The sequence below is a fragment of the Eriocheir sinensis genome, chromosome 26 (assembly GCF_024679095.1).
Source record: "Eriocheir sinensis breed Jianghai 21 chromosome 26, ASM2467909v1, whole genome shotgun sequence".
NCBI classification, from domain to species: Eukaryota; Metazoa; Arthropoda; class Malacostraca; order Decapoda; family Varunidae; genus Eriocheir; species Eriocheir sinensis.
The window spans coordinates 2,812,282-2,838,289 of NC_066534.1; the positions used below are offsets into that span (position 1 = coordinate 2,812,282).

The following is a 26,008-nucleotide window of genomic DNA, read 5'->3' on the forward strand; positions in this document are numbered from 1 at the left end:
CACAATAAAATAACATTTTAGTTGGAGAGCGCGGGACACTCTCGGCCTAACTTGGATGACTCATACTTTGAGCTGTCGGGCCTTCTCAATATCGAGACGGCAATGCCTGAATACGGTCCTGTGTTAGTTTCTTGTTATTTGTGGTTATTTCCACATTGACGGAATCGTATTTCTCTGCGTCCTGTTTGTCTATTTTTATTGCAGGGAGCGTACTTTTTACGTAGCAAACTCCTCCATTTTATAAAGAAGTTCTTTGCCAAGGAGAGTTCAGTTTAATGTCTTTATTTGTTTCTTGATCATGGTGCTTCTTATTTAAACTTTTTTTTTTTTTGAGTTTCTGAAAGAAACAGTTTGTGGCAAATATAATGTGTATATTTTCTTTCTTTTGATACATAATATATGGATTAAATAATCTTCTTATTTTCTATATTGCATATTTTGTTATTTTTGTGATATGGAGTAATTTACCAGAAAAGTATATTATTTCCAGTACAAAACTATAAATACATGTATTAATTTGGTACTGATAGAACCACGAGGTACCTGCTCAAAAGTTTTGTTTATTCTTGGTTTATTGTATTTCCTTGAAAGAGAATGATGCATTACATTACACAAGATATTACATTACAGCGTGCAAAGTTCGAATTAAATTCCTTGATCATTGATATTAATATTTATATAACTTAGTTTTACTAAATTCATTATCATTTATATATAATTGCTTTTAGCTTTGGGTTTGGGATACCCAAGTCATGTCGCCCAGTGAAATTTCCTTAAAAAATGTACTGTACACTGCCAAAATAACATCTTTGTCCGACGCTTTGTTAAAGTTTTATTTGCGAAAAACAGGGGAACACGGTCCCTGAAACCGTTAGTAGGTTGCCATAGAACGCGAAGCGCACTATATACCTTCCGACGTACCAACCTTTCCGTGATCAGCCCGCGCCAAGGGGGCACAAATAGGTCCCGTCAAGAGGTCCCGTCAGGGAAGGGGGAAGGGTTGATTTAACAATCTCCACCAGAGTCCAGACCACCACCAAGACCAGGACCAAGGCACGAGCCCGGGCCCCGCGATCTCCGTTGCATCCGAAGTCAGCAGGTATTATCTACAATACTTTTTGTACTTTAAAACAAGCGTAGCCCTCTGAAACACTCCAGAAGAAGAGGTCATGCACCATTTGCAGCTATTCATTGGAATACGTTGACCATGGAATATATTACTGCTGTATGGCCATAAGGGCCATACCGCCAACAAGGAACAACTACCACTGACGGGGCTCTAGAGGGGCCCCACATCTGACTATCCCCATAAAACACCCAAGAAGAAGAAGAAGAAGAAGACCTCCCTTGGCATTACTTGTTCAGTGCGTAGAAGTAAAGGTATTTCTTCGTTGGCTTGTCTGATATGCATTTGCCTTGTTGTATGCAGTGGTATGAGTCAGTCATATCCTGTCTCACATCTGTCGTAATGCAGCTCACCTGCAAACTTACCCAGCTGAACTTTAATATTCCAATGCTTCTGTCAGGGAAGCTAAACTACTAGTATTTTTTTTAGAATTACACCCATCACTGGTGGGTAAAACTGATTTTTTAAAATTATATTTCGGTGTGCATTTAGAAACATTGAAGATAAGGGAACTAGTATATCATATAGTTTTAACCAACCACTAGATATGTGTCTTTTGAGCATTTTGAACCCCATCAATATGTTATGAAATCAATGATAACGTCAAGATGCTGGGTATTTCTGCTGCGTTGGCAGCGGAGTGGGGCCTGAAACCTCATCAATGGTAAACGGTCAACAGTAAATATAAAGTTGTAAACAAAAGCAGCAGCCTCTGCCAACTCAATGCTGGGGAGAATAAAGAGCACATTCACCTGTCTAGACGAAGAAATAATGCTGCTGCTTTATAAATCTCTTGTTCGTCTCAGATGGAGTTTGCCATCCAGGCCTGGTCACCAACCACCAGGCAGGACATTGAAAAACTAGAAAAACTCTTGAGGAGAGCCACTAAACTGATGCCTACTCTGGCCCACCTTTCGAAGTCGCTAAAGTTAGGGTTGATTGAAGATCTGGACAGCACGAGGGTGATTTTCCGCCACTTGGCGATGACTTGAAATATCAGCGGGTTTCAGTGGGGGCTGGAACCTAGTCCGCGCTAGGTCCGTACCGAAACCTTATGTATATATTTTTCGCCGTTTTCTCACACTTCGAGCAATGAGTTGGGGACATGCATAACATCGTTACTGTGTTGAGAGGAAAACAACATGTCATATTTTAGCTTCAAGAAATTATACAGTCACAAAAGAAGCCCTCTCCTGTGTGATTCAATCAATCAATCAGTGGGGGCATACTCTGGGGGGCATATCGCCTCGCTCACCCTACAATGCCAAGCCCGGAGGGATCCTCGGGCTTGGCATTGCAGGCCCCCTTTCCAACCCAAGTACCTCCTGGCAAGATCTATCAACTTGATCAAGACACGAACTCTGTGGGTGTCCCCTTGGCCTCCTCCACTCAGGATTGTCTCTTACAGAGAAAACCCGATGAGCAGGATCAGCTTAAGGGTAACGTGCCATGTGCCCATATAGCTGGAGTTGGCGTTGACAGACAATGCAGGCAATAAACGAGGTGTATAGTGTAAAAGGGGCAACCTGCCATTTTCATAGTTTTGAGAAAATCGCGTTTAACCCTTAGAGTACAGGTGGCGATATATTTCTCTGGATGCTGTGCACGGGGAAAATTTAGACATTTAAAAGAGGTGGAAATGGTGTCTTTCTTCTTTGTAATAAATTTATAATCATCTAGTATATATGGTGGTGTAATAAAACTTCTCTCCTAATAATAATAAAAAAGTTATGACAGGCGAAAATACTGCGCATTTTTTCGTGGTTGTGACGCGTCGCGGGGAAGCACCCCATTCTCTCTCTCTCTCTCTCTCTCTCTCTCTCCCCCCCCCCCCCTGCTGACCAGACACATGCGACAGGACACGAGGACTGAAGCCTAACGTAATCGTTTGTTTGTTTATTTGTGTGTGTGTGTGTGTTATTTTCTTGTACCTAATGCAAGTATAGCATTATTATGAGAGAGAGAGAGAGAGATCAATAAGTTACAACTAGAATACGCGTTGTTTGTTACTCGTAGCAGTGTTATGACAGCTTGACAAGGCAGTCCCAGCATTGCTTCCCTGCTGGTAAGATGTTTCTCAGCTCTCCTGCTCCACAAAACATGTAATACTAAACAAATTTTATCGTAGTTGGCTTTCTTTTTTTTTTATTTGTTTCTCAGCCATGGGTGAAGTACAGGAGCTGAGGCAGCTCATCAAGCAACTCAGGCAAGCTAATGAGACGGTCCGAAGGCACCAGGTTACTGGTCGCTATGTAATCAAAGGCGGCAAATTGAAACTGATATTGGACATGCTGCCTCACTGGGTGCCTCCGAACAAGTGCCCACCCGCCAAAAAAACAAAGATGAAGAAAAACACCCGTATGCCCCCGCTCAAGTGTACTCTCCCCCCCCCCCCCACACACACACACAAAAAAAAAGATGAATAAAGATAAATAAAAAGTAAAGATGCTAAAGCACAAAAAAAGACAAAAAAGTTAGTGATGCACCCATTCTCTCTCTCTCTCTCTCTCTCTCTCTCTCTGACTGAGTCAAAATTTTCCATTTTATGACATACAATATATGTATATCTGTACAAACACACTATGTACATACACACACACACACACACACACACACACACACACACACACACACACACACACACACACACCTGAGAGAAATAGGCATTCCTTGTCAACCCAGTGAGAGGAGCGCCCTCTTGATGCAGTAATCCTAGATCGTGAGGAAATACAGCCACGCCTCCGTCTTGAAGAACTCGGGGCAGGGGGAGGGAGAGGTTGCGAGGCAGGCGGTGTATCACTATCACTGCTTCATTGACTAATGTCTCCAAAATCAGATAGCCAGACACTATCACTAGTATCACTGTCAATGTCACTAACATAGAAGTCATCAGAGTCACTGTCACCTTGATTCGCCCGCGCTCTCCCGCCCGGAGCGGAGGAACTGCTTGACGTGTCACGTGACATGCCAGATGTATTCCGAACAAAAGTGGGAAATGATTTGTGGCCCTCGGTAGGCCAAGCGCTGGAGACAAATGAGATTGTGTACGGATGCCAGATGCCTCCACCATTCTTCTGAGTCAAGAACTGGCGGTATATTTGAAACATAGGGAGCGTAGAGCGTGATGATTATATATACGATCTCCGTACGGGTGGGGCGTGTGGCAGCGCACTTATATAAACGATCGCCGTAATGTAAGGGTTAAAGAAAAGTTTTCAAAATGGTCTGTAATTCTGCTATTTATTGGTGGATTTCAGCATTTATGTGTTAATGAAAAGCTTGAAACAAAAGCCATTTAACTACATAAAGAAAATTACCATGATAGCAAGAATTAGCCTTCCTTTCAGGGTGAAAGCATCGATTGTTGGAGCTACATGTTTAGAAATTCTAGGTTTTGGGACACTTTCCTTTCGTATTATTTTTGGATTGGTTTTGATATTTTTAGTCACTAAAGATAACTTTCATCAAGGGATATTTGATTATGTTAAAGAAAAATAACCCAAAGCATAAAAAATAGAACCTCATTCTATAGTTCTAATAAAAAAAAAGGTCAATTTCCCTCCATGGTTTATGTTGAAAATATAGGTACAGAAGGATGCTGACTGCGTAATGTCACAGCCACAGGAATAGGGAATGATCACTGCATTGGCTAAGTTGCTCGCCTCTTTTATTTTAATGAGACTGCCACACACTACACACCCAACGCGGGCGAGTTTGACCGAAAAATCACGCAACTTTAGCCTTATGAATCATCCCCTCTAAGGTCGCCTTTCCCTTAGCTTGCCTCACCACATGATGCGGCAAGAAATCAGCCCTCAGAAGCTGCCAAAAACTCAATACCACCTGATTTGGTTTGGTCGCCCTTTTTACACTATACGCCTCGTATGTCGAATCAGTCTCACGGAGTAGTCGCCGGTTTGACACAAAGTCATTCCAGCGATATCCCATAATTCTGTGTAGACATTTATTACCAAAGCCTTCAATCTGCCTCTCCAATTCCCCATTTAGTGCCCATGTCTCACAACCATAGAGTAAGACAGGGAGCACAAGGGACTTGAAGATCCAGATCTTTGTCCTTCTGCACAGGTATTGACAACGACACTTACTCGTGTTGAGCGAGTCCATAACACCGTGGGCCAGGCCAATCCGCCATAAGACTCCCTGGCCAGACTCACCGTTATTATGAACTACGCTACCAAGATACGTGAAACTTTCTGAGATCTCAACGTCCTCGCCACACTCATGAACAGACTATACTGTTTCATCTATCAAGCCTCCAAACACCTGTACCTTGGTCTTGGCCCAGGAAACCTGAAGTCCCAAGGGCTTCGCCTCCTTGTGCAGTGCCTTGCGAGCCATCACCAAAACCTCCAGTGACTCCGCCAGGATTACTGCATCATCGGTAAAAACAAGGTCAGTGACCCTGGTATTGCCAATGGATGCTCCGCAATGACTCTGGTCCACAACTCTGCCCAGTACCCAGTCCGTACAAGTATTGAAAAGTGATGGGGAAAGGACACAGCCCTGCCTCACTCCCGCATTCACGGGAAAGAAGCTTGACAAGCCCCCCCCTACACTTCACAGCATTCTCTGTCCCATAATACAGGCCCCCCCCCCCCCCCCCAGAAACACTACGGAATCTGGGTCTTGCTGGGGCCTGGCTCAGCTGTTACCCACGGGCTCAAGTTGCCAGTTATGTATTTTCTGCTGCAGTCACAGGGCAGTGTTACCATACTGGGGGGGTCGAGGGGGGCGAAGCCCCCCGCTTGAGGTCACGTTATTTAAAGTTCTGTTGGAGTTGTTTAATATTCGTCCCTTAACAATATAATGTGGAGGCATAATGTCGTATTTTGGAGGTGTGGAGTCAATCTCCACAATTACCGTTTCGTATCTTATTTCAAGTATGATTTAGAGAGTAATAGAAACTGTGGTAGAGAGTAAGAGAGTGTGTGAGTGTATTGCTTGCAGGAAATACTAGCGACGCGTATACACGTCGGGCTTGCTAAACACTTACAATCGATGTAGCAGGTTTATTTTTGCTACAGAGACTGCTGCAGACAATGGCAACACTGCGCAAGTGCGTTTGTAGCATTGGCAACACTACCCAAGCTGGGGAGGAATCTCAAGCCACCTGTGACATCAAGATCAAGACCAAGTGTGAACAATGTCGCGGCGGCCAATTTATTTTGCCATATGGCGATAGACAGTGAGTTTGAGGTTTCCTTATCTGAAGAAGACGTGAGAGCACTCTCAGACTCTGGTTTGGACAAGGATTATGTGCCAGATGAGGAGGATACAGGCTATATTGAGCTGCCTTTGTAACACAAGATTCTACTGTCCTGATCCCACACTTATACCCCATGAAATGGTGCTCTCTGGAGTATTCTACACCTGTGTGCAACAAAAAAAGGCTACCTGGCCTCTATCACTTGTCAAATCCTCCATAAACCATCGATCACGTACAGGGCCCCTGTACATCAGCCATACCGTGGTAATACTTCATGGAGTTCTCCTGCAAAAAGTAGGTCTATGACATCAGTTTTTTCTTATTTTTTCCACTTTTCCCATCACATGGAACATTTTTAAGCCCCCCCCCAAAAAAAAAGTTAAAAATTGGTTGGTACTGGGCAAACCAAAAATATTTAAATCGTCCGGTACTGTACGGGTTAAGGAAGGGTTGCAAGTTTGCAACCTTAAGGCATCATCTGGCTATATATGGCCCTCTTGAACATGTTGAGACCCGCTAGTGGGCTCTAAAGGGAGACAACACACTGCTTGCACTTGCGACAATTGACTTAAGATTCTGGTACTTTAGGAGTATTTAAAGGAGTTGTAAGTTGGGGTGATGAAACGGTGTCGCTTTTCTTATATTAATTTTATCTACCTTAATACTACTTTAACACTACAAAGAGGCAAAAATATTGTTAAAACCACCGACTGGCTTAACGAGACTCAATGAGTCTTCAGGCTTTCTCTCACTGCTGGTTACTGACGTCAATACTGGTATAACACTTAGAAATTCTTCTCAAAAATAACAAAATAAACTGTTACAGAATTATAATCACTTATTTCCTAAATATTCCTAAACAGAACTACTAACACAATGGATACGCTTTCCTCTACGGTACCACTTCACTCCGTACTCACGATAACAAAGATGAATGCTCTGCTCATGTTGTCTAGGGGAGGACAACTAAGTGTACAGAAAGCGAGCAGAGTGCTGGCTGATCTCAGGTCTATCCTGCAAAAATGCTCCTTATATAGGGGGGTTTGGGCATGACATACATACATACATACATCACGAGGGTAACATGGGAGTCATGTGAGTCTTACATAAAATTTATATAACAATCTTCCTAACCGGCATGGTCTTTAAGGTTGGGTCACGCGCCTGACTTTTACAATATCATGAACTAGGGGGAGCACCGATTGATTTTATGTACAAGAAGTGTAGGGGTGATTATCATAGGAACATCCTTATGGTGTGTAGCTTATGGTTAAGGGATTCTAATCCTTATAATGAGGAGGGTGGCTGTCATGCGGGAGGTGACGCACCCGAGCAGCTCGGTTTACGTGAACCTTTGACCCGCCGATGTATGTCCTGTTGATCGTGTGTTAACTGCTGATAGATAAGTGGTGAGTTTGGGGACACCCTGGCGCCTCGTCTTTATGTCCTCCGGGTTCCGTACTGTGTTCAGTGTTCTTGTAAGGGGGATGTTTAGCGTTCTATACCGCTGTCACCCTCGGTAGATATTGTGGTGGATGATGGTGATACTGCAGCTAGCGTAGTGAGTGGTGTCGCGTCCAGCGGGGCACCACACACCTCCCCTGTTAAGATAACGCCACGTCCTCGTGGCACGAAGCGCTCCGGTGGGCGGACGACCATCGTGGACCAAGACGGGGACGGCATAACCGCAGGGAAAGAGTCCCGCCAGAGACGGGGCCCCAAGAGACAGAAGCAGGCCATCCCACAGGTGACGAAGAGGACCCCTGCGGCGGAGAACCCGAGGAGCGGCCACCCCCACCAAGGGAGGATGGGGGCGAAGGTGGGCCCCGGAGCGACGGATTCCTCGAGCGCATGAAGCGCCGGAGGGAGGGCCAGCGGGGGGGCCACAGTCGACCCGGGCGGCGGCGGCGGGGAGGGGAGGTGGCCAAGGGTAGTCCTGGCCAGGAGCGACAAGACCACATCACGCCCAATGTGGAAGGGGGTGCGATGAACCGTCAGCGGGGCGTCACCATCCATAGGGAAGCGCTCTGCCGGGAGGACGACCATCGTGGACCAAGACGGGGAGTACATAACCGCCGTCTCTTCTTCCGCTCTTGTAGATGGGGACTTTGTCAGCTTTTTTCCAGTCCAGAGGGACTACACCCTCAGCCAATGATCTTTTTAAAACTTTGTGTATTTTATCCGCCAATTGATTCCTACACTCCTTCAGCACCCAGTTGGAAACACTGTCAGGACCCTGTGACTTCCTCACATCTAGATTCTACATTTCATTAGTTATCTCCTGCTCTGTGATTTCTATGTCACACAGGCAGGGCCCTCTTGGGCCTAGTCCAGTTGGTACGTCAAACTCGCTTTCTCTTGTGAATACTTCTTGAAAGCTTTTGTTCATTTCTTCCGCCATCTCCAACTCATCCACATACACCTCGCCATTAACTTTCAATTTTGTTATTTCCTCACGCTGTTTTAGTTTCCCATTTATAAATATGTAAAATAGCTTTGGTTGGCTTTGTGTGTGTGTGTTTTCATATAATCTAATGGGGAAGGAGAAAGGGAGGAAGAGAATGATAGAGTGAGAGATAAGCCTATTAATAAGGGTGTGTGAGAAAGGAGGAATCGGAAAATGCGTGGAGGAAATGGGACGGGAAAAGGAGAGAGAGAGAGAGAGAGAGAGAGAGAGAGAGAGGGAGGGAGGGTCAGGTTAAGGTGAGGAAAAAGAGAGAGAGAAAATTAGTGAGTGAGAGGGAAAGGAATTAAGAGAAAAACTGGGAGGGAGGGGAAAGGAAAAGAAGAGAAATGAGGAGAAAAATATAGGGATGGAGAGGGAGAAGAAAGAAAGGAAGTGTGTAGGAGAGCACCAGGGAAAAGCCTAGCGCCGTTAACCATAAATATTTCTGAGCATTTTAAACACTGAATATTTTTTTTCCAAAATTGTTGTCTTAAAGTTTAGGGTGTGCGGTATACGCCGGAGCGCATTATACGCTGCAAAATACGGAGCCAAAATTATGAGGTCTACAATGCACAGGGATAACTTCCTGGGTTACTTATCATTCTTGTATTCATTAGAAATACTTATACCAGTGTTTGATTATTTAGAAAAACTGCTATAATTTCTAAGATGATTTTCTGAAGATCTTTTTTTTTTTTTTTTTTTTTTTTTTTTTTTTTTTTGTGTGTGTGTGTGTGTGTGTGTGTGTGTGTGTGTGTGTGTGTAGATGACTTGTCATATGACACTTTTCAATCATAGTTGCTTGAAAATGGTAACTAAACATTTTGGCATGTTTTTCATTTGGCCCCTAAAACATGATTTTTTAAATTTTTTTTTTTATTTATTTATTTATTTATTTATTTTTTATTATTATTATTTTTTTTTTTTTCAGCAATAAGAAGTGGTGCAGTCAACCATGGCAATGATGGAGGAGCAGCAAGGAGCAGGGCAGGAGCTGGAGGCTGATATGGGAGCTGGTGGACCAATGCTTATACAGACACTGGAGGTAGTGGGAAATAAAATGTTGCTAACATAATTTGCATAGTTCTAGCTATATACCATTGCATTGAATATTGATTCTTTCAGTCCTACATGCACATCGTATAGCTACAAACAAATTGGTCTTATTCATTCTGCCTTCCATGATTAGACAAGTTGTTAAATAAATTTAATTGCTCTGTTGTCTCTATTTTTTTCTTTTTACTTGGTGTGCAGTCATTTACAGATAAATATTTCACACAGCAAAATGGAATCTTGGCTGCTGATGTAAAAAAACTGGAAGAAGCTGGATTTTATACTGTAGAGGCTGTAGCATTTGCTCCAAAGAAAGCCCTCCTTAGTATCAAAGGCATTAGTGAAGCAAAAGCTGACAAAATTCTCAATGAAGCCACAAAATTAGTTCCAATGGGTTTCACGACTGCAACAGAGTTTCATCAAAAGCGTGCAGATCTGGTACAAGTGAGTCTTTCATTATCTCATTGTTTCAGTGAAAGTATCTTGAATATTTTGAAATTTAAAGTTTTTAAATTTTGAGATTTTTTACAAAATATTGCTCACTGATTAGATGATAATTTCATATTTATTATACATTACCTGCAGCTAACAACTGGCTCCAAAGAACTTGATAAGCTACTTGGGGGTGGAATAGAGACTGGCTCCATCACAGAAATATTTGGTGAATTCCGCACTGGCAAAACACAACTTTGCCACACATTAGCAGTCACCTGTCAGGTGAGTTACTAGAAATTTATGCTGTTACTTTTTTTTCTCCTTAAACAATGGCCATCGTTTATTTAATCAAACACGTTTTGGTTCACACAGACAGCCATCGTTTATTTAATCAGAGTCTTTTGCACCACTAATTTGAATGTTTAGTACAAATTTGGTGGGTTCTGTGACTTGCCAAGTTGTCTGCCAGCATATCTGACCCTCATGGATTTGAAATAAGATCATTAGTCCTCACTAGCAGCCCTGGAACCCCAAGATAAGAAAACACTGGGAAACACAGTGATGCATGAAGAGGAAAGGACAGGACAGAGAGTGAAGATTATTCTGAGTACAAGGATAACAGTGATGAAAACATTGTGAGCTGTGACGGCAGTAGTGAGAGTAACTTAGAGAGTGATGATGTTATTTCACTATCTGTACTGCACTCTAGCCCAGCAAGTGCTTCCATGACAACATTGCAGGGTAAGAAGGCTACGCGTAAGGCATGTGTTCCCCCGACTAAAACACCCAGCTCTGAGGAGGACTGAAAGTGAATAACGTAGATGTAGTTGTCTGTCATAACGTACGAGTGATGGTGAGAATAATATGCTAATTATGATATCAGAAGCTGTGCATCATCAGTATGTACAGGTATGTATTTCTCACAACACCAGCCCGGCCGCCATTTTCATTGCTTTACCCAAGGACACTTGTCAATTCAAGCAGTACAGGTTACACCAAAAATATATAGATTTCGGGAAACTGTACATCGTCAATGTTCTTTAACCGTACATATTTCTGAACATTTTAAGATTTATTTATTTATTTTTTATTTATTTATTTATTTATTTTTTTTTTTTTTTCCAAATTGTTGTCTTAAAGTTTGGGGTGCGTGTTATACCCCAGTGCACGTTATATGCCGCGAAATACGTACATATGTTGGCGGGACAGCGGATGATGGGAGCTCCCTCACTCTGCTTCTCTCCACCCGAGCGCGAATTCCCGCCAGCCATGCCTTACGGGTTAACAGAGCCTGCTGTGTTTCACTCTTCTACTGCTCTAAGTCAGCACTGATGGTATGTAAATGTAGTTATTCTTACTATTGCTCCTCCTTAAGGCCATTTATTACCTACAAATAATAGAAATTCATCTCAGTATTAATAATAGCAGGATGAAAGAGAAGAGAAGGTACTTGGCTTAGGCCAGTGTTTACATTACAGTTTTGAATTAGTTTTGTTATGAATATTGATTAATCTTTAATAGTTTGATGCATTAAAGAATAAAGATGTCAATTATTTAATTCACTGTATGCTAGAACAGGTTAACAATAGGCCGATGAGCAGCACAGAGACAATCACCTAAGCAATGAAGCAAAGTCCAGCAGTCCCTCCCTAAAAGATATTCTGTGCCAGGTTATGTGACACTGGTTATAGTGGCGATAGTTTAATGCACTGTTATTCTATATTCTGGTTTGGTTATGTAAGAATGTTAAAATATGCTAAGCTTAAAATTATCTTATCTTGTTTCTGTTCATTTTGTTGCTGCACTTTGGATGTATAATTTTTTTCACTTCTATTTCTGCCACTTTCTTTAGGGTCACATGCATCATGGATTTATTATTTAATCTAATCATTTTGCCTCACAAAAATAGTATTGGTTGAGTTGTCCACTCAAATATATGGCAACTGTCAGACATATTAGAATGTAAAATTCAGAAATATTTTTTATTGGAATGGGCTTTACAAGCTCTAAATTCTATAGTTTTATTGCCCGTAAGTTCTGTGCATGTGGCAAAAAGCTACTAGAATAGGTGAAGGCTAGGGGAATTAATGATGGATTTTTTTTCTTTTTTTTCTTTCTCTTTATTACCTATTGGATCACTTAGAATTTGTAGATGTACACAAACCCCAATTTCCATTTAGCATGAACAGAAAGTCTTTAGCAATGTTTCTTTCAGCTTCCACTTGAAATGGGTGGTGGAGAAGGAAAGTGTCTTTACATAGACACTGAAGGAACATTCAGACCTGAACGACTGGTCGCAACAGCTCAAAGGTACCAGCTACAGGAAGCAGATGTTCTTGACAATGTAGCTTATGCCCGAGCATACAACTCCGACCACCAGTCAACGCTATTGATTCAAGCAGCTGCTATGATGGCAGAGTCAAGGTACATAATAGCTTTAAGAAAGTTCTATTCCTATCAGTATTTGTGGTGCTATGTTGCATCTAAGAATTCTCTCTTAGCACCTTTGTCTGTTCATGGGTACTCTTATTTCTTTCAGTTTTTTCTGACAATATTCATTGTATGGAGCAACTGACCATGGGTACAGTCTTTGAAATTAAACCCTGACAACATTCAGTGTTAAAATTTTAGTGAGAGCAACTTGGTTGTATTGCTAGAAGAATTGAAAGATATTAGTGGGACGTCATAGGTCTAAGTGAGGTTAGGAGGATGGTTGAGGCGTTCATAGTATTGGCAGACATTTGCTGCAAAGGTCATATAGATAGGAAGGAGCATGGAGTTGGATTTTTAATTAACAAGAATCTAGCAGGAACATAAATTATTTTTTTTAGCATCAGTGAAAGAGTAGCAGAAATCATTATCATGCTGAATAAAAGACACAAACTTAATGTACTTCCACTGCAAATCAGATGGATGTTGCTCTCCGCAGCATGCCTATCCAATATTTCAAACCATAGTACTGCCCACTTTTCCCTCCCTACTGCCTTCCACTCCCACTTTTGGTGAGTTTTCTTATTTTTTCACTTCAGTTCACATGTGCATAAGTTATTGCATGCGTATGATAATGCTGTACCTTTTTTTTTTTTTTTTTTTTTTTTTTTTTTTTTTTTTTATGTTGCCTATTGCGCCGGTAGGCATCTTCCCGGTGGGGCCTGATGGTCGGCCCAAGGCTTCTTCCAGGTGGGGCCTGATGGTCGGCCCAGCCCGTTCTGGCGCAGGCGAGTGTTTATAGTGGCGCCATCTTGCAATATGATAATGTTTTATGTCAGGAGGAAATGTGACATAGTCAAACCTCAGTTTTCAGTGGAAGTGCGTCAGATTTGGAGTATCATTTGTTGGGATAAGTTTCTTAATGGTAACATATGGCAACCTTTCTGAGGAGTGTAGATGAGGAGCATGGAGCAATTTTTAGTTGTTAGCCTACTCTGACAGGAGAGGAAAAAATACAGTTTTCTTGGTGTAACTCAGGAACTAATAGGTGTATTAGGATGTTGAGGATACCATAAGAATCCTCACTAAATTCTGCTTCGAAACATATATTCGGCTAAAAAATTTCGAGCTACAGTCTGTTCGGAGTATGAAGTCGGTTTAAGGTGTGGCAGATTCCAGAATTCCCATGAGTGCAGCGCTGCCAGTTCGACCGCCAATTATCAGATTAGCACTCTCTCCCGGCCTACCCACCCACAACCCACCTGTTTATCTCTCTCTCTCTCCCTCTCGACCTGGGGGAGGGACCTAGGGGGACATACCAACCACCACCACCACCACCACTACCAACACCACAACGTGGCAACATGGGAAAAAATCGCTGCCACATGTCATAGAATTTATACAAATCCTTGTTATAATCCTAAACATCGACACTCATTGTACTATGTACCTTCCTTTACTATATACAGAATATATAAAATATTGCTTTCAAATAGCACATGGATGGGAAATAAGAGAGAGACGCATGTACGAAGGCTGATTTGGCAGCATGGGTAGAGGTAAAAGACGATACCAGCTCCACCCTGAACCGACTTCATGCTCCGAACAGACTATAGTGAGTGGGGAAGAATTGGTACTCAAGATTTATTGTCTACAATACTCTATACGGAGACTTGAAACAAGTTTGTATTGTTTATATATATATTTTCTTCTATTTTTATTTGTGCATGTTCTAGTACAAGTCTTTATGAAGCCATTGATACCAAATTTATTGGGGTACGATATATCTGTGAGGGTTAAATACGTCCGGGAATGTAGAGTATAGCGGCGGCATAAAAAGGGCCGGTTGGGCCTGAGAAATGCATGGTGAGTGGAACAGAAACTTATTGGAAACTTACGGTGCACGAGAGGGTTAAGTATGAGGGCAGAGCACTTTCTATCAGCATGTAACCATTTGTAGAATTATTTCAAATGTTTTTTGTGACCAACAGTGGGTTCAGAACAATCAAAATGGTAATATAGATGCTGGATGAGCACCATTTCTGTCTCAGCATACAATAACATAGAATGTAGATTCATTCAAGCAGGTGGGTGTTTCATGTAAACGAATATGGTGCCTTCCAGCTGAGCTTGGTGAAGTAGCAGTACTAGTCAGGTAAAGATTAGACTGTTACTCACAATAACAAAAAGCATGAAAAGGTGCAAGGAAACAGTTGTAACAAACATGGGACCAGCCAGTTAAGACAGGTGTGAAAGCATTATTAGTCACAGAAAAATTTGGTTATAACTTACTTGCACAAGACCATGTATTTTTTTCCTAATTTAAACAATTGATATGGAAAATCTGGACTGGAAGGTTTTCCAGACAGCTCTGCTCCCCAATTAGTCTAAAATTAAGGGTCCAATGTCTGTGTGTTTCAGGTATGCTCTATGCATAGTAGACAGTGCTATGGCTCTCTACAGAACAGACTATGCAGGCAGAGGAGAACTATCTGCCAGACAAATGCATCTAGCAAGATTTCTGCGAATGCTTCTGAGACTAGCAGATGAGGTAATTGATATTGATTACTTTCTTTATGCTACTCAGACCTTATACATTTTGATCCTACCATGCTAAAGTTTGTACGAGGATGCTTATATGTTTGTGCATTTACCTCGTTACCTAGTTGTGGTATAAAGGAAGGGAGCTTCACTCATAGGGTCCTGTTTCCAAATTTCAGCTTATTAAGTTTAACTTTAAATTCTTGAGTGTTTTTGGCTTGAACTATCATCTGTTTTTGGTAATTTCAGGTGTCAGTGCATCTATGGGCAAAGCTGTGTTTTTACATATCCCTCATGCTCCTTGTCCTCCTGTTTCTGACCGTGATCTCTTGTATTTTTTCACAGATGGTTGGTTAGTTTTATATTTAGCACTTCTGCCAACTCCACATTATTCACATTTGAATTGTTCTCTCCCAATTGATTAACTCCCAGCTTTTCCTTTCCTTCCTGTCACCCACTTGGATATAAACAGCCTCACCTAACTCTGTGTCTAAAAGATACAAGATGTGAGGCTCCTTTTCCTTTGAGTAATCATTTATCTCCAGCCTCTTCAAGATTAAACCATTGTTGTTAACATACACCTCTCTTAACACCTCACTCTCCTGAGCATTGTGATCAACTTCTAAGACTGTTGGTACTGTACCTTTTGCCAGTTTTAGGTCTTCTCTTTGTCTTTCATTCTTATCAGTATTAATATTTCAACCAGCCATGTAATTATCATACACTACTTGTCTGCTGCATCTCACAAGTGTCCCTCATTCTCAACTTCTTGATTTTTTTCTGTAGGTGCTGTACTGCTTCCTGGTTTTGAGGTAGTTGAAACTCCCAGACTGACTATATTTAACTTCAATTAATCCTTGAATCTTTTTAACATAAGCCTTGCTGTAATTGTTTCTGCATATTTTACATAGCTCTGTCTTATACACACAAACTCATGCCAAATTATATTGCATTCCTGAGTCATTACCTTTCATTACAAAGCAGGGTTGGCAATGATTAAATCAAATTGATTTAATCAAATGATTAAATCATTGATTTTTTTACTTAAAAAATCATGATTTTTTTGATTTTTTTGATTTTTTTGATTTTTTTACTAAAAAGTATTCCATAAGTTAAATGGTGTGCTCCAAGGATGGTAAAGTAAAACAACCTATTATTCATTTATTCCCTTCATGGTATATACCAGTAAATAAATCAATAAATTAAATAAAAAATAAATAAAATAAAATAAAATAACGAAAAAAATTAAAGTAATCCTACATTAAGTTTATTCACTCAGAGGCTTTCTGTGATGACCCTAGTTATGGTTTTTGTAAATGAAAACGAGTTTTGCAGCTTTCTCTATCCCTAACCTATTTCTAAGCTTAGAATGAACAAGACCAAATGAAGAAAAAATCCTCTCCACCCCAGAACTTGAGGCTGTTGTTGTAAATAATTTCCTAACCAAATCAGAAAAATAATTTTTGTCTTCAACAATCTTGCCCAAAGAAAGCCACCATGCAAGTGGTCCAGCATTAAGTGAATGAGCAGAAAACATGTATGGCTGAAATGGAGGAAGTTCTGCCTTATATATCATTATAAGAGAGTGCTGAAGGGCAATTTTCATTGATCCAATTCATTCCCATGTTTTCCTCCTCCATAGTTAGTTTTTTTCCCTTGTAAGCTGGATGTAGTATATTTGCTAAATAGTGAACAGGGGTGAGGGCTAGTTTCATTCGTTTCATGAAATGATCTTCAATGACAGCACTATCACCTGACCGAACTGATTCCTCTGCAAGCTTATTCTGTAAATCTTTCCACACCTCAGTAGCTTCTCCTATGTCACATCTGTCCCTCTGAACTTTATCAAGTGCTATGGCAATGAGCTTCAGAATTTTCAGCATATCTTCTGCAGATCTTTTTATGTATGTGTCCATCACCTTCCTTATAATAACTGGATCCAGTTGGTTTCTTTTTTCACCATCACACACAGATACTAATATTGGCCAGTTGTTTAGGTAACCTTCTAAGCAATCAGACAGTGTATTCCACCGCACGCCTTGAGGCACGATGAGGGTTGAACCTCCTGCGGCTTTGTATGCTGCTGAGGCTGTGTGGTTGTTCCGAAAGTATTTAACAATCTTCACAATATGTTCTTTAATGTTACCAATTTCTAAATCTTTTGCTAGCACTGACTGTGACTGACCAACTGGTGGAAAATACATGTACTGTACTGAGCTTAGGGAGTTCTCTTGCTCTAATGTTGCCAACTTGCCATATGTTTTTTACTAGGTAAAAATCAGCCTCCTTTAGTCTTTACTAACTTGGGATTCAATGTATCATAATAATAACCAAGGTTAGCAACCAAACAGTAACAGAATAAAAGTAGATATTCTTCTGTGTGGTAATAATATAAAATGCTGTCATGAAAATAACTTCAGGCAACTGTCTGTCCTAAACCTGGTCCTGTACCAACTACAAATAAGTATTGAACACGTATGTATCAGGATCCTTGACTGTGCACACACTTACACGCCCTAAACTCAAACATAAAGTAACCTATGGAGATTTTCAAATCACTCAGTAGGATATATATATATATATATATATATATATATATATATATATATATATATATATATATATATATATATATATATATATATATATATATATATATATATATATATATATATATATATATATATATATATATATATATATATATTTTTTTTTTTTTAATAAAAAAATCAAAAAAATCAAAAAAATCAAATAAATCAAATATATCAAAAAAATCAATGATTTTTTGATTTTTTTGATTTTTTTAAAAAAATCAAAAAAATCACCAACCCTGTTACAAAGACAATTACATAGTATATAGATCATCTATCACAAAATAGATAATATAACTTGTAACATACCAAAACATGTCCTCTCCAAACTCAAACAGCAGCAGGGTCCTTCAAGCAATCAACTCAATGCAAATAGCACATGGGTTTGACCCCTGGCTGTTATAACCCTCCTGGGTTATCCTCTCTCTAGAAGACAAAGACACGTCTTCTCTCTGTCAATGTATGGTCTGTTCTGGCCCTTCTAATTCCTTCCTGGCCTAGGAGTAGCATAGGTCAGCTAACGGTTCACGTGTTGTTTATAACACTTGGACTGAGGTGCCTCGCATTATGGGAAATATTATAACTCATGTTTTTTTTTTTTTTTTTTTTTTTTTTTTTTTTTTTGCTACATCTTAGAAATGATACCAACAAGTAACTCTTACCTACCATGATACATGCTAAGGTTCGACAATGCTTGTAATATGGGTAAGTACTGAAAATATGCAACGTAACGTACTATGAAGTTATGGCACTTGCTTGGTCAGGCCTACCCAGAAAAGAAGGGTTGTGTGTTTTCTTCACACTACCATTATCAATGTTTTCCCTATTTCTCTCCACAGAGCTGCTATCCCGTTCGACCACTTACATTTCCATCTCCAGATTTTTCTGCCTTTCCTTCCACTGCTGGTCTAAAACCTTTCATAGCATCCATTAAACTTCACATGCAATGCACTTTATTCCTATAAGAAAAATGATAGGCAGGGTGACACATTTTATCCAAAATTATTCATGGCCTGCATAGAATTATACTTTAGGAATTAGTGTGGAATAAAATAGGAATCAAGGTAAGTAGTGAATACCCCTCAAACCTTCAGTTTGCAGATGACATAGTCTTACCATAGTGGTTCCATTTTGTCAAGGTCGTTCAGGCATTGGCTCTTGCAGGTATTCCTCTCTCCATTGCCATGTCACACAGTCCCATCTTCTATCTCTTCCCCTCATATGTCAGCTATTTACTACTAAATAAATTTGGTGAATGATTTAACTCCTTCACTACGGCTGGACTAAAACAGCGCCTCGCGCTGTATCCGTATTGCCGCTGCCAAATTTCAAATGTCGCTATGGAATATAACATGTTTTCAGCCATAAACTCAACATAATCATCATGTATTATATATGAAAACATGCAGAAATTAATGGTACATAAAGAAAAGAAACTCACTACGGCCGGGCCAAAACAGCGCCCCACGCCATATCCGGGATCACCGCGCGCGCCAAATTTCAAATGTTGCTATTGAATATAACAAGTTTTCAGCCATAAACTCAACATAATCATCATGTATTATATATGAAAACATGCAGAAATAAATGGTGCACATAAAGAAACTCACTACGGCGGCAAAAAACAGTGCCCCCGCCATACAGGTAACTCTCAATTTACGCTACTTTGTGTCCTTGAATAGGTCGCAGAATCAAAAAAACAAAATAAATCAAACAAGGTTGGTTTCTATCGAAAAATAAATATTTGCTTCATTCAGTGGAGAGAGAGAATATCACCGAGATATCCACTCAGGAACTCAGTCTCAGCCTCACTCGTGTGAGGAAGAAATGAGGGACACCATGAGCGACTGGCTAGTATTGGTACCGGTACTGAGCAGTCTGGTACCGGTACCATACCGTATAGCTGGTACCGTAAGTACCGGTACTGGTACCGGTACCTGCCCACCTCTATTGTTGAGTAGCATGGCAGCATGGGCACTGTATCGTTGTTCAAGTGGCGCGCGCGAAGAACTGAGCTCAGCTGTGTGGCTACTGCAGAGTCAAGTTGCGTGAGACATCTGGTGGCCACTCCGTAAAGTATCGCATATAAGTGAAAAAACGTGTAAATTAAACATTTTTTGGGATTTTGGACCCCGCGTTATTTAAAAAACGCGTAAACCAAACTCGCATAAATCAAGAGCTACCTGTATCTGGGATCGCCACGCGAGGCAAATTTCAAATGTCGCTATTGAATAAAATAAGTTTTCAACCATAAACTCAATATAATCATCATGTATTATATATGAAAACATGCAGAATTAAATAGTGCACATAAAGAAACATAAATTAATTGATAATTTTGAGATGTAAGCATATAATATATAGAGATAAAATAACTCGTATATTGGCTAAAGCAAGCCAGGACACAGTATGCGCGTCCTCGGATATGATACGGGGCACGCAAGGACGCAGTATACTCGTGTTGAAGGGGTTAATAATCTGACAAGGCTATATACTACTATGAATGTTTATTTTTTTTGGACAAAAATGATGATTTTGTGTAAATACCACAACACTTAACAACTTTGCTTTCCAACATTGTCAGTGTGCTTATTCTGACCCCAGGTCACCTCCCACAAGACAGGCCACCATGATAGCAGCTACCCCTGCTGCCACTCTACCAGTGGCCACAAGCTCTCTTGCATAACACAATTGAAAGAAAGAATACTGTCTCATCCATATGAAAACGAGAGAGAGAGAGAGAGAGAGAGAGAGTGAGTTGTACATTGCATTGAGGCTCTAATCTAGTAATTCAAGACATGGCAGCGTGGCAGACAAGAAATACCAAAAGCGGCCATTGCCTGAATGATCTTGACAAAATGAAACCTCTATAAGTGATTCTGAGGAAAACTTAAAAGATTGATCAAGAAGCTCCAGTTTAAAAGTAGGTCTGAAGATGAATAAGAAGAAATGAAAGGCAATGTTTAGTGATTATTTGATATGAAAACTTTAGAGAGCTTTTTTTTCCCCTTCGTGCTGCCCATATTGCTGGTAGACTCTCTTGAGGGGCCTGGTGGACGACCCCAGCCTGATAGTGGCACAGGCGAATTTCATTTATAGTAGCTGTTGTGATATGTGACTTTCTTGATTGGCCCATGCTGCACTCCAGTGCTCCTCTTGACCAAAGTCACTGAAGTAAGGGTTGATTGAAGATATGGACAGCAGGTGTGGAGTCTTCCACCACTTGGCTGTTGTTAAAAATTGTCAGCGTCTTGTGGTGGGACTTGAACCTGGGTCCTTGGGATTACATCGTCCATACGCTGACCACTCAGCCACCACCTCCCTCTGAAATTTGTATTACTGGAATGTCTGTTTTTATAATTATGCTTAAACAAAATGTTATATAGTTTCCTTAGTATATGAAGATGAACCTTTTACCCCTCAGTTTGGAGTGGCTGTGGTGATAACCAACCAGGTGGTGGCACAGGTGGATGGAGCATCCATGTTTGCAGCTGACCCTAAGAAGCCCATTGGAGGCAACATCATGGCTCACGCCTCAACAACCAGGTAAACAGTTTAGTGTAGTATGAATGAGAGGCAAGTTTCGTACTGGTTTGTTTTGGGAAGTTTATTATTTAATTTGTTTTTATCTTTTTCTTTGTTCCTCTTTTCTTTGTACTGTAAGAAATAAGTAAGTGAATGGATGAGACAGTGGGTAAAATTGTTGGACAATACGTGTATCCAACATCTCCACACGACGTAATTCAGTATATCTCTTAGCCAGTAGGATGTAATGTAATTGTTTTGTTTCATAAAGAATACTTCATTCCAAAAAGTCACTAATAATTTTAGTATTCTTTTTCTTGGGCAAAACATTGAATAAACAACAGAATCAGAATATGAAAATGCGTTTATATTTTATACGACAATTGTGGCCCAGCTCCGGTAACTGGCACCAAAACAACACCGCATGTGTACCTACACTAACGGTTAAATACCTTATTTACGTGACATTCTTCATTCTGGGTGTGGGTGCTCATTCCCAGCCATTGCTAGCAAAGTATTCTGGATCTGGGTGTGCCCAGGAGGGGCCATTACTTGAAATGTTTGGAGCAGAAGGGTTTACTCCTCTGCAAACCACAACTCTTTTTACATTAATTTTGCTTGGTTTTCGTCTCCATGTTGGTGTTTTCTGGGATGGAAGTGTTTCCCAGTCCTTCAGCCTAATCATATATGGGCATCTGTCTAGCTTCCTCCAAGAATAAGACTTGCAGTCAGCAAGAGCATACATATGTGGAGGCATGTTCTTCATATTAGCACTTTACATTCAAAATCCCTGTACTAAGTCACATGATGTTTTTGTACGTCTGACAGCGGCCTGCACCATGTGGCAGGTATCAGATTCATTAAATAAGCATATTTTTACTACATACAGTGGGTGATGTCACTTATTCTGATTTTCATGAGCTTTTATATTTATCTATTTGCATTTATTTCGTGGAGGCATAACTTATATTATTACTTTCACTTTTCTTAGTGACAGAGATTTTGTGAGTGTTTATTACACTAGAATTGCACTCAATTATGTGAATCATAAACCATAGAAATATTACTAGAATGAGTATGAATGAATACAAAGTTAAGCACCTACTTTAATTTAACTCTAGAATGTTTCATGGGTCATATATAAATAGACTGGAAGCTGCAGAACGCTTAACCTCAGACCTTGCTATCATTTCCAATTGGGGTAAAAGGAACCTTGTGTCCTTCAATGCCTCAAAACCTCAATTTCTCCACCTATCAACTCGACACAATCTTCCAAACACCTATCCCCTGTTCTTCGACAACACTCAGTTGTCATCTTCTTCAACACTAAATATCCTCAGTCTGTCCTTAACTCAATATCTTAACTGTAAACTTCACATCTCTCTCACTAAATCAGCTTCCTCGAGGTTGGGCTTTCTGTATCGTCTCCGCCAGTTCTTCTCCCCTGCACAATTGCTATCCATATACAGGGGCCTTGTCCGCCCTCATATGGAGTATGCATCTCACGTGTGGGGGGGCTCCACTCACACAGCTCTTCTGGACAGAGTGGAGTCTAAGGGCCATTCTTATAGTCGTCTCCGAATGTTTGGAAGGCGGGTCCCCCCATTTTCGGGTGGCTTCTACAGTAGTAGTAGTAGTAGTAGTAGTCGTACTAGTATTACCACTGCTACTACTACTACTACTATACTACTTCTACTGTAGAAGCCACCCGAACGTGTTAGGGACCATCTTCCAAACATTTGGAAACGACTGTAAGAATGGCCCTAAGGCTCTTCGTCTCATCTGCTCTCCTCCTCTTACTGATGGTTTTCTACCTCTTAATTTCCGCCGCCATATTGCCTCTCTTTCTATCTTGTATCGATATTGTCATGTTGACTGCTCTTCTGAACTTACTAACTGCATGCCTCCCTCCCGTGCCTCGCCCACACTCAACTTTCTACTCAAGCTCTTCCCTATACTGTCCAAACCCCTTATGCAAGAGTTAACCAGCATCTTCACTCTTTCATACCTCACGCTGGTAAACTCTGGAACAATCTTCCTTAATCTGTATTTCCTCCTGCCTACGACTTGAACTCTTTCAAGAAGAGGGTATCAAGACACCTCTCCTCCCGAAATTGACCTCTCTTTTTTGAAGCAGTAAGTAGCGGGCTTTTTTTTCATTAGTTTTTTTTATGCCCTTAAACTGTCCTTTGCTGTAAAACAAAACAAAACAAAAAAATCAAATAATTCAAAATAGACTACTGTTTAGGCCCACTACTCTTACTTGAGACACAATAACAGTCCCTCCACTAATTTAGTACCCCTTGATGGTGATGTTTGGTGTGCCAATTTCTTAGAGGTTCATTAGTGCACCTTCCCCACATTTCACATCTTGAAAATAAATGCTTGTGCTCCCTATCTTACTTTATGGCTGAGTCATGAATTCTAATGACTGAAGAAGCAAATTGATGCTTTTAGTGATAGTTTTCTTTGCAGAATCAATGGGCATTACTGGAATAACTGATAGATCAGCATGTGACTAAATCTAGACCTATTATGTGCATATTCCAAGAATGCCAACTCAGGCTATATGAGCATGTGGTGCGCCATGAAGCCGATCCTTTTCACCAGGTTGTATCTGTAAGAGACAATCCTGTTAAGGGGCCACCCACAAAGGTCATGACTTGAACAAGTTGATGGATTGTGCAGCTTTACATGGAATAGGAAGGGGCCCTGCAGTTTAACTTGCTTGGGAAGACTACCAGGAATGGCATTGTAGAGTAGGTGAGGCAGTGTACCCTCCCCTTCCCCATGTATGCTTCCTTTGATTGATTGATATTATTGCTGAAAGGAAACTAGTCTTCAATGCATGTATGTAAATTATTGAAAATTAATAGCTTTAACTTTAGTTTTATTAGTATGATTATTTTCAGATTGTACCTGAGGAAGGGCAGGGGAGAAACGAGAATTTGTAAAATCTATGATTCTCCTTGTCTACCAGAAGCTGAAGCGATGTTTGGAATCTTTAATAATGGAATTGGTGATGTACAGGACTGAGTTGCTCTTGATGAATTTGTCACTGGCTTTCTACAATATTATATGCTATTTTGCAATGATTTTTCTACTTCATTTTAAGGCTAATATAAATTCTGAACTAAAGTAGTAAGCTTTCATATACATGTATATGCTTTAATAACTTCTGTTGCCTATTTTTCTAAAACCTAAGTAAATTTAAGTTTTCACAGTTCCCTTAGTAAATGAAAGTTTTCATATTTCCCATAGTAAATGTAAGTTTTCATATTTCCCATAGTAAATGAAAGTTTTCACATTTCCCATAGTAAATGTAAGTTTTCATATTTCCCATAGTAAATGTAAGTTTTCATATTTCCCATAGTAAATGTAAGTTTTCATATTTCCCATAGTAAATGTAAGTTTTCATATTTCCCATAGTAAATGAAAGTTTTCATATTTCCCATAGTAAATGTAAGTTTTCATATTTCCCATAGTAAATGTAAGTTTTCATATTTCCCTTAGTAAATGTAAGTTTTCATATTTCCCTTAGTAAATGTAAGTTTTCATATTTCCCATAGTAAATGAAAGTTTTCATATTTCCCATAGTAAATGTAAGTTTTCATATTTCCCATAGTAAATGTAAGTTTTCACATTTCCCTTAGTAAATGTAAGTTTTCATATTTCCCATAGTAAATGTAAGTTTTCATATTTCCCATAGTAAATGTAAGTTTTCACATTTCCCATAGTAAATGTAAGTTTTCATATTTCCCATAGTAAATGTAAGTTTTCATATTTCCCATAGTAAATGTAAGTTTTCATATTTCCCATAGTAAATGTAAGTTTTCAAATTTCTTTAGTTTTCCATTTATGCACCTATGTAGTGTAGTGATGAACACATTTAGCTACGAATTCCCGGGCCCAGGTATGAATCCCAGCCCAGGCAGTCAGCGTACAGCCCACCCAGCTGTTCATCCTCCCTTTCAGGTTGGTCAGTAAATGGGTACCTGGAGAAGGTAAACTCTGGAAACCTGGATGCACAGTTGGCTTATTTGCAGTGGGGTGTTGTAGATCCCTATTAACATCAATTTTTATTTTCTTACCTTAATTGGGCAGAAGGGTGACTTAGCTGTTTTAAATGCCTATTTGCAAGGAGAATCTGACAATGATTGCTATAAAAATAAGATAATATTAAAGATATGTACATAAAATTTGTATATTTTTGGGCATAGTGAAGCTATAGCATAGTTATCGGATAAAATATACAAAAGACCCCGTGTAAATGCTTTAATGTTGCCCACTATGGGATGTATTTTCCAAACTAAAATAAAAAGTGGCACTCTGGTACTTACACTTCACTGCAAACAGGCCAGATACCCTGTGTCCTATGGTAGTGAGTGCAACCCATCATCTAATATCATGCACATCACTTTCTTGTGTATGGAGGGGGGCTACAGCACCAGTAGACATTCATGATGAAGCCTGCTAGTGATGCAGGCAAGTTTTTAGTGGTGCCATTTTTTGCTTGGCTCATGTTGCTCCCTGTAGCTCCACTTGATTCTCTGGAGAGTTTCCTTAGTATCTAGGTTGATAGCTGTATGCAGGATAGCATGAATACTGTGGGTACTATGACTGAAAATTGTCTG

The 26,008-nt window shown here is 40.1% G+C and overlaps 1 protein-coding gene across 5 annotated transcripts; it reads left to right on the forward strand.

Moving 5' to 3' along the window:
- Positions 1-930: 930 nt before the first annotated feature.
- LOC127003703 (DNA repair protein RAD51 homolog A-like) lies at positions 931-25,706 on the forward strand. 5 transcript variants are annotated; one of them, XM_050870630.1, is made up of 8 exons: positions 931-1,099; positions 9,731-9,844; positions 10,081-10,296; positions 10,438-10,569; positions 12,503-12,711; positions 15,139-15,268; positions 21,274-21,395; positions 24,287-25,706. In XM_050870630.1, exons 2-8 carry the CDS (start codon positions 9,755-9,757, stop codon positions 24,408-24,410), a joined length of 1,023 nt encoding a protein of 340 aa, XP_050726587.1. In that variant the 5' UTR covers positions 931-1,099; positions 9,731-9,754; the 3' UTR covers positions 24,411-25,706. The 5 variants fall into 5 exon arrangements, with proteins under 5 accessions (XP_050726587.1, XP_050726591.1, XP_050726589.1 ...); XM_050870632.1 differs by having other exon boundaries at positions 934-1,091; XM_050870631.1 differs by lacking the exon at positions 931-1,099 and adding an exon at positions 1,124-1,380.
- Positions 25,707-26,008: the final 302 nt, after the last annotated feature.

Coding starts and splice junctions, on each gene's coding strand:
- LOC127003703 (XM_050870630.1), top strand. CDS start 9,755: ATGGCAATGATGGAGGAGCAGCAAGGAGCAGGGCAGGAGCTGGAGGCT. Junction 10,570..12,502: donor CATTAGCAGTCACCTGTCAG/GTGAGTTACTAG, acceptor TGTTTCTTTCAG/CTTCCACTTGAAATGGGTGG. Junction 21,396..24,286: donor GCTCACGCCTCAACAACCAG/GTAAACAGTTTA, acceptor GATTATTTTCAG/ATTGTACCTGAGGAAGGGCA.